The sequence below is a fragment of the Gymnoscopelus microlampas genome (genome assembly GCF_963454915.1).
Source record: "Gymnoscopelus microlampas genome assembly, chromosome: 19".
In the NCBI taxonomy this organism is placed as follows: domain Eukaryota; kingdom Metazoa; phylum Chordata; class Actinopteri; order Myctophiformes; family Myctophidae; genus Gymnoscopelus; species Gymnoscopelus microlampas.
In genome coordinates, this window is record NC_139956.1 from 41139350 (window position 1) to 41148287 (window position 8938).

At 43.4% G+C, this 8938-nt stretch overlaps 1 protein-coding gene across 2 annotated transcripts in view; it reads left to right on the plus strand.

Moving 5' to 3' along the window:
• Positions 1–8621, plus strand: part of afap1 (actin filament associated protein 1) — a 106013-nt gene extending 97392 nt beyond the window's left edge. The window contains exons 15-17 of one of the 2 annotated variants that reach the window (XM_084043714.1): positions 2173–2363; positions 4967–5134; positions 5978–8621. In XM_084043714.1, the coding sequence (XP_083899840.1) occupies positions 2173–2363; positions 4967–5134; positions 5978–6004 (386 nt within the window). In that variant the 3' untranslated portion in view covers positions 6005–8621. The remainder of the gene's footprint in view (positions 1–2172; positions 2364–4966; positions 5135–5977) is intronic. The other variant, XM_084043713.1, reaches the window with a different exon arrangement.
• The last annotated feature ends 317 nt before the right edge of the window (positions 8622–8938 follow it).

Here is an 8938-nt window from a genome sequence, read left to right on the forward strand (position 1 = left end):
AGCAATTCTGTCTGTCAAAATACATGGGCAGAAAGTTTGGTGATGTAAGCAAACTTGCCATTCTGAGATGGCCTGTTCAGACACGCCCATTCTGAAAATCTCTGAAATGAGAATGAATGACTGAATGTTAAAAATATATTTTTTTTGGGGTACAAGAGACACTGGGGAGCCCAAAAAAAAGAAAAAAAAAAGAAAAAAAAGTGAAATTCATGGTGTGTCTCCTTTAACACATTAACCGCCAAGAACGTAGTCCTACGGGCCGTTAAATCCAACTGTTAAGCGCCGAAACCGTAGTCCTACGGGGCGGGTGTTTTTTCCTTTTTTTCAAAAAAAAAAAAAAAAAAAAACGATTTTTTTTTTTTCGGGGACCATTTTCAGTGTAACACCACCAGAAGTGACCCGGAATTTACCCGGAAGTAATTGTTTCCCGTCCGACTCTATTCTAAGGCGCACACTATACCTCCATTTTGACTCGTGTAGTTTTTTCTCCTCGCATTTCCCATGTTAACATAAACGGCCAGAACTCATACATCGCGCCTCCTTATGACACGCGGTCTCGACGAGTACACAAAGGGACATGTGGACGATGTTTACAAACAGTGGATCGCGGATTCTAAAGGATTTTAACGAGGGCTATGGCGACTTGAAAAAAACAAAAAACAACAATAAAAGCTTGGCAGTGGTAAGTACATTATGAGATTAGCCCTTGGTGGTGGATGTGTTAAGACCCAATCTGGGAACCCATCGCCAAATGAAAAGGAAAAACAGCGCCCTCTGCTGTTTTTGACTATCTCAGTTGGCTCTGGGAGGAAGTTGACGTAGCACCCGTGCGCAAGGAAATGGGGGTTTTGGTCTGCGCGGCCTGCTTCCTGATCTGAAGGCACGCCCACTTGTAGGCCAGTGCGTACACGATATGACGAACCCCCCCGACAGATTCAAACGCAGAGCACAATCTGTTCTTGAGAGATTAATTAAGACCAGAAAAAATGCCTTCTAAATCAGTAGTTCTCACACTTTCAAGATCTTTCAAAAAAAATTCCAAAAATAGCAGATGTACAAGCTTGTTTGTGCCACGCTGCGAGCTTGTACATCTGCTATTTTTTAATGGCCAATGCTAAAATCTAAAATGAAAGATACTTTCCTGGTTGTAACAGGTTAACTGTTAATGTTAATGCCCTACTTCATGCAGAGTCACACAAAAGTAGCCAAAATAGCAGATCTGTAAAATCAAAACGAGTAACAATTTTGAGCTTGTAGATCTGCTATTTTGGCTACTTTTGAATTTGAATCCTGAAAAGTAACCGTTTTGGACATTTAACGCAATAACAATATCGCAATAACGATGTCATATGACGGTGTCGCACAAAACCAGCACAAATAGCAGATCTACAAGCTCGTATGTGTGTCATAAGTAGTCAGCGTGTTGATTAGCTATGTTCGCAGAAATTGAAAAAAGAAAATGCTATATTTTAGACTAAAATGCATGCTCAAAATAGGGAGGCTGCGTTGAAACTGGTAACGTGTGTCTGTGGGTTTTATAACTATTGAACCAATGAAAAGCGTTAATAAGAGCTTGTGACTAAATAATAACTACATTGGATCATTGGAACACAGGTTCTTTCTCCTTTCACTTTGTTTCACAAATGGCAGATTAGGATTTTGCTTTAAAGAGGTGATGCCATGGTTTTGCACTTTTTCTGTTTTTCACGTGTCTATGAGGTTGATAGAACTTCATTAAGCCCCCTGGTGGTGTTTTTATGGTGTTTTATGTCTTCTCTGACTATTTTGAGTTTCTTCCTGGAGGCTGAAACCTTGAGGGTCAAACGTGCCAATAGAGAAACAGCGCTTTAGTGACATAGTAAAAACATGCCCTCCCCCTCATTATCATAACACAGCAGGTGTGGGCATGAGGAGGAGGAGGGACTAGGACAGTTGGGTGGTGCTAAGGTGATGGAGGAGGTGCTAAGGTGAGAACCAGGTATACTTAATGAACTGGAGGCGTGTCCACATAAAAACATAATTTTAACACCTTCTGTACACTTTTTTGAAAAAAAAAATCTTCCTCCTAGTATAACCATAATACCTGATGATTATGTTTTAGGGAGGGGGGGGGGGGATCACTGAAAATCACGGCACCCCATCTTTAATCCATGTTCTCCCCCTCCCCATCAGGCAAGCGTTCTCAGGCCTCGCTGACGGAGCGGCTGAAGAAGGTGGAGGACGAGTGCAAGCAGAAGGAGGAGGAGAGGGTGACCCTGGAGCTGGAGCTGACGGAGGTGAAGGAGAGCCTGAAGAAGGCCCTGAGCGGAGGAGTGACCCTGGGCCTCACCATCGAACCCAAGGCCAGCAGCTCGGGACCCCAGGTGGGTTTGCACAGAAGCACCACACGGGACACACTCTGCGTTAGCGGTGCTAATGTAGTAGCTAATGGGGATCCATAAATACATTATAATAAACAATAAACACTAGGGCTAGGCAATAGGCTCTATTCACAGCAGCCATATTATGAAGACATTCACAGGTGTTACCAATGATAGTAATGAAGGCTCTGTTCCATTCTGGTCAAACAGAGTCAGGGTGCCGATATTGTGCAGTGGGTCTACAGTTGGGGTCCAAGGACCCTCATGGGCTTCCAAATGGCCCCTTACAGGTGTGTAACTCTGAGAGTGTACAAATGGAACCAAATGGACCCTTACCCATTTGTACACTCTCAGAGTTATGGGGGTCGTGGAAACCACTGTGCTAGACTAAATGGAACAGAGCCTTCATTAGTATCATTGGTAACACCTGTGAAGGAAGTGATAATATGGCTGCTGTGCATAGAGCCTATTAACCGAAAATATCGAAACCGACATTTAGAAGCAATAACCGGGGCGCACAGTGGCGCAGTCGCCTCACAGCTGGAAGGTCCTGGGTTCGATTCCTGTTCAATTGTTTTCGTAATCGAGATAAATGTTTTAAATAATCGTGATATTGATTTGAAGTCATATTGCCCAGCACTAGGACACACTGAAGTTGTGCCCAGTTTACAGTACCTCCACTCTGTAGGGACCCAGAAGTCAGTAGTTTTACGTCAGAACTCAATAATATATATTTTTTTGTGTAAAACAGTCAAAATAATCATTAAAAAAACATCTGCGTACACATTTCATATTCATTCCCTGGCGGTCTTACTGATAGAGGTTTGCCTCCAACACAAAATGATCACAATGTCCTTGTTTTGTTGTTACATTATTACAAATACATCCATCTGTTGGCAATCAAGACCTTGCCTTGCGGAAGCAACCAGGTTTTCCAGAGCCGACAAGCAGTCCTGATATGAACCCAGCTTTTAAGTGGAACAGGCAAACTAGTTGGGTCCACTTAGTTTATAAAACAAACAGAAACTCTGATTTCAAGCTTTTGTTTATATCCTTGTATTGATAAAACAGGCGTTCACGTGTTTTGACAGATGCTAGGTTTGATGTTTATCTGGTATCTTAGTTCCTTTGAAGCACTAAACTGAGTTCTTTGCACTGTATTTACATGGCCGTTTTCCCTGTCGCTTTGTTGACTATGGTTTATATCATTAAATCTGATCTTACACTTTGTGAGGCGCTCTGGATAAGAGTGGCTGCTCACGGTGCAGCTAGTGATATTCTTTTGTTAAAATGCGTGCATATTCAGATAGTAATCATTGCTATAGATGGTATGTTCAGTAACAAGGGGTCTCCCTGTCTCTCTCAGGATACCAATTTCATTTCTCAGAGAGAATTCATACAGGATAAACAAGGAACTGGAAAACTATAACATTGAAGCTGGGTACTCTTTCCTGATTGGCTGTAATTAACCCACCTGAAGATATATTGTATGTTTATTATGTTTACCCTTGCATTGTGTTAGGAACCTGCTGACACGTTTGGTGTTAGCGGGTCAAATTTGTCATAAACCCAAACTTTAATTTACTCTGCAAATTGAGGTCAAGTTTCTCTCTCTCTCAAACATGTAAGCATTGAATATTGACAATTTGGGGGGAAGTGAGCCACACTTCTCTGTCTGGTCATATTCGACCCGTAACACCACAGAGACTTTAAGAATTAACTAAAATGGTGATAATAAATGTTGTGTTAAAATAGCTTTTTTTGAAGCCTTCCAATAAAGAAATGTAAGGGGTACTTTTTACCTATTCAAACTTGAAAACGGGTAAAATGACCCTAGCACAATGGAAGGGTTAAAGAGTTGGAGAGACCTGTTATCGAACAAACACTCTATAGCAATGATTACTAGGGAGTTCAGGTGGTGCGGTGGTAAAGTGCCTTCCCACCACCATGGAGGTTGTGGGTTCGAATTCACCGTGGTGCATACGTCTTTGTCTTGGCCCGCGTTCAGAAGCCGGACGGGGAGGGTGATATTTGTCACTGCGTGTGATCCTATACGGGCTGGGGGCGGCACCTGTGAGCAGGAAGTGTTGGGTGGGAGGAGGCTCTATGTCCTCCCGGTGGGGGCTCCTCACTGGCAGGTGAGTCAGTAGGAAACAGCAGCAGTGACGACACACAAAATGTGTGTGGGGAGGAATCAATTGGGATAAAAAGCAAAATAAACAAAATCAAATTGCTATCAGAATAGAGCATTAACTTCTTACCCAAAAACCTTTTGTTTCAACCAAAAGATTTCAACCAGAATACTTACTTCAACCCTTTTCATGTCAATATTTCATATATATTTGGCCACGGACCCCCATCTCAAAAATATTTTGTGCCAGGGATTTTTCAAAAATAGCAGATCTACAAGCTCATAGCGTGGCACTTTGAGCCTGTATATCAGCTTTTTTTGAATAGCCAAAGTGGTTAAAATTATTGTGACACTATATTAACACATTTTGCTGGGGACCCCCTGGTACCCCCGCCCCCCAAGGACCACTGGTGGGCCCCGGACCACTGGTTGAGAACCACTGACTTACACTATGCTACGTTGTGTTGTATTGTAGTCTCCGGTGCTGATGCGGCGGACCGTGGAATCGTCTCCGTTCTCCAGCTGCGACACCAGTGACACGGAGCAGTGCTCCTTGCCCGTCAACAGCGCCTCCCTGCTGCGCAGAACGCAGGCCGGCCAGAAGCCCTCGCCCGTCAGGGGCCACGTCCTTAGGAAGGCCAAGGTAGGACGGACCCCCCCCCCCCGAGCACACACTCATAATTTACCAAACAATGAAAAGTTGAGCAGCGTAGTGAAGTTTCATCTGTATAGTACAGTGGTTCTCAAAATGTGTAATTTCACGGACCCCTGTAACTCTGAGAGTGTACAAATGGAACGAAATGGACCTATGAGGGTCCATATATGGTTCCATGTGTACACTTTCAAAGTTACAGACCAGTTAAGGGTCCATTTGGTTCCATAATTTAGCTGGGGACCCCTGTCGGTTCCCCGGACCCCACTTTGAGAACCGGTGGTATAGGAAACATACTTTCAGGAAACATACTATCTTCAGGAAAGGCAAACCTCAGACACGAGGGCGATTTTGTCATTTATTTTCTGTTTACAGGTTAAAAACTACAGAAGGATTAAAAACATGGCAGACTGACCTCATAGTACACTGTGATATAAGTAACGTAGCTGCAGCTAATTAAATTAATAACGGGTGTGTTATATTTAGAGGTGTCAGTGTGCAAGCATTGACAGTACTCAACAGTATTGTCAGTGCTATACACCTAACAAGCCTAACACACACCCATTAAGTATTAGTTGTTATGTACTATAAGGTCAGCATTATTTAGTGGGCAGAGTTTTTACTGTAGTTTTTTAACTTGAAAACAAACAAAAAATGGGGCTAGGGTTTTATACCCCCTTAATTTGCCTTCAGCCTTATTAGCATTTATTTTTTGCTATTACCCCCCAATGCACACGTATCGACTACATACGCATCTGTGCAATAAGGTAGACAGGACACAGCATGTGGAATGTATTCAATTGACCGGTCCATCTCTTCTGCTTTGTCTTGCAGGAATGGGAGATGAAGACCGGAACATAAAGCGCTCCAGTGGTCACGTCACGTCTTAACTTTTTACTCTGTTTTGAAAAAGTGTGTGTATATATTTATTTAAGACCTATTTCTATGATGACAGAGGATGCGGGAGAGGACACAAGCATAGCGTTCACATTGTTACCGATGGACCAAAAAGCGTCACTGGTTTAAATAGCGACTGTATCCCCCCACACGCAGGAGCGGAGGCCATTTTGTTTAGCCCAGTGGTTCTCAATGGTGGGTTCGGGGACAACCAGGGGTCCATTTGGTTCCAGTTGTACATTCTCTGAGTTACATGACCATTCGGACCCCAGGGTGGTTCCCGGGACGGACGTGGAGAACCAGAGGTTTAGCCTACTATGTTATAATCCTATCGAGCATGCTTGGTGTACTAATGTTGTCCAACTTGTGCTGTCCGCTGTTCTTTCCTTTCAAGCAAACAGTGTATCAACATCAGTTGTTTTTGTTTTTTGGGGGGGGGGTGTGCTCTTGTTTTTGTTTTTTCTCTCTCTCTCTCTCACTTAAATCCCCTTCTTTTCAGACAGATTCACGCATTGGTTTTCAAAAAAGGTCAATGTTCAAAACCAAGTATTTATTTGTAAATGTTTAAAGAAAATACTTAGCTTCCCTTTTCTTTCTCTTTTCTTTTTGTTATTTATGTGGATATATTTAAAGTTTTTTGGTGCTCTGGAAAAAAGAAACCCTCCCATGAACGCCTGTTTATTTCCCATAGCATGTCCCATATATGGTATGCCCGTTGCCAACGACGGCCGGGTATTGGCCTGACACTCGCCAGCGCCATCCAATTTCAGGGCTGTTGTTTTGGCAGGCGAAGTTGTTACAAACTCCTTAGCGGATACCAACTCCCACGGAATCCGCTTTTCGTGGGGTTAAGGTTGGCACCTTAAACTGCCCTCCGGTTCCTCCCACAGCACCGGTTCTGCTTACCAACAGTGGGCCCACAGGGTGCTTACATTTCACGCCCCCGGGCCCCGACCCACCATTTAAAGTTTTAGAATAGGTTGAGATCTCTAAAATCATTCGCTTTACCAGATAAAACTGCGAGCTGTAGAGCGCCAGCTATATGCTGAGGAAAACTTCAGATCGGGATCCAGCTACTAGATGGTTCGATATTTTCATTCACCCGGTATCCAAATGTCTCTGAGGCACATGCTTAAAACCGTCATCAATACACTGACAGACATAGAAACACTTGCTGTACACTCTACTTTTTCTGTGTTCCACTAAATCATACACTGTGACTTACATGCAGGGTTGGATTTGCTGGGGGGGGGGGCGGGGGGCATGCTTTTCATATCCCCTCTCACTAGTCATTCATTTTAATGGCCGATGGGGACAGTTGTTGTAGCCATGATTTCTGGTCAGAATACATTAAATACATGCGTTTCCTTCTGGAAAATGTAGACCGGCTGATACAATGTCACAATTCAACACTTTAATGAAAACATGTATGTTAACCACCTCAATAGTATCTCTATTTCGGGCAATTTTTAAATCTTAAATTTTGAAAATAGTATACCCAACCCCCTCACCCCCATTTTTTTCTTTACAAATCGAACCCTGCCTACATGTTCAACCTTCTACACACACACGCACACACACACACACACACACACACACACACACACGCACACACGCACAGAGTGAGTGTCCTGTGTAACGGTGCTTTTTGTTGTGGTAATAACTTTACCATACAGTATCTTCCACTGCCAATATTTGCCATATTAACTAAGTATACCGAGGTGCTTTGTCTAGGTTCATGATAAAAGTAGCGTTAGGATGCACTACTGCTAGTCAGCTCATTTACTGAGGGCACATTCTCTGAATCTAAGGACTAATTTAGACCGTTTTTTGCTCGACACGTCGCATCACGTTTTCAACATCTGCTGTTTTCGTCGAGAGACGCGGTCCTATCACTATGTGTAAGGCTTTGTTCAGACTGCACGCAAATCGGATTTGTTAAGAGATGCTCGGACTCATTGTCCACACTGTCATTTGAAATTGATTGTTCGATTGATTGATTTGATTGAACGCGATAAAAACAGTACAGCAAGTACAACACGCTATGCTAAAAGGATCATCAAATGCACTCATCAATGAATGAATGATCAGATTGGGTTTATGTATTCCAACGCTGAAAATAGCGTCGGAATAGCGTCGGATTTTTGGGGAGCGACAATATCATACTACAAAATATAAACTACGCTGCGGTGTCCGAGTGTCCGGACTGAGACACATCTTTGGAAATCAGATGTGAATCCCATTTCAAACCACCTAGGGATGTGGTTCAGACCTGATCAGCAAAAATCAGTTTCCATGCTTTTTTTTTTGCTTTTCAGACTTTCAAACAATCCGATTCCCATCTTAGATAGGCTAAAACATCCTATGTGGGCTGCCAGTCTGAACAGAGCCTATACAGCAGGCTCAAGTGTACCAGGGGGCCAAAAGTGGGGTTTTTGTTTCATCCACTGTGTAAATAGTTGCTGTCCCATGCTGTCAGGTGGCGCCTCCTGCAGGCCTGTTAGTGTGCATGTTTTTAGCATGAAGCTTTATATTGTCTGCTTCATAGGCTCTATGCACAGCAGCCACGTTATCAATTCCTTCACAGGTGTTACCAATGATACTAACGAAGGCTCTGTTCCGTTTAGTGTAGCACAGTGGTTTCCACGACCCCCATAACTCTGAGAGTGTACAAATGGAACCAAATGGACCCTTACGGGTCCATTTGGTTCCATTTGTACACTCTCAGAGTTACACACCCGCAAGGGGCCATTTTGAAGCCCATGAGGGTCCCTGGACCCCAACTGTAGACCCACTGATGCAACAGAGTGTTTCCAGTGAGCCAACATGCACAATATCAGCACCCTGACTCTGTTTGACCAGAATGGAACAGAGCCTTCATTAGTCATTGTCAACACA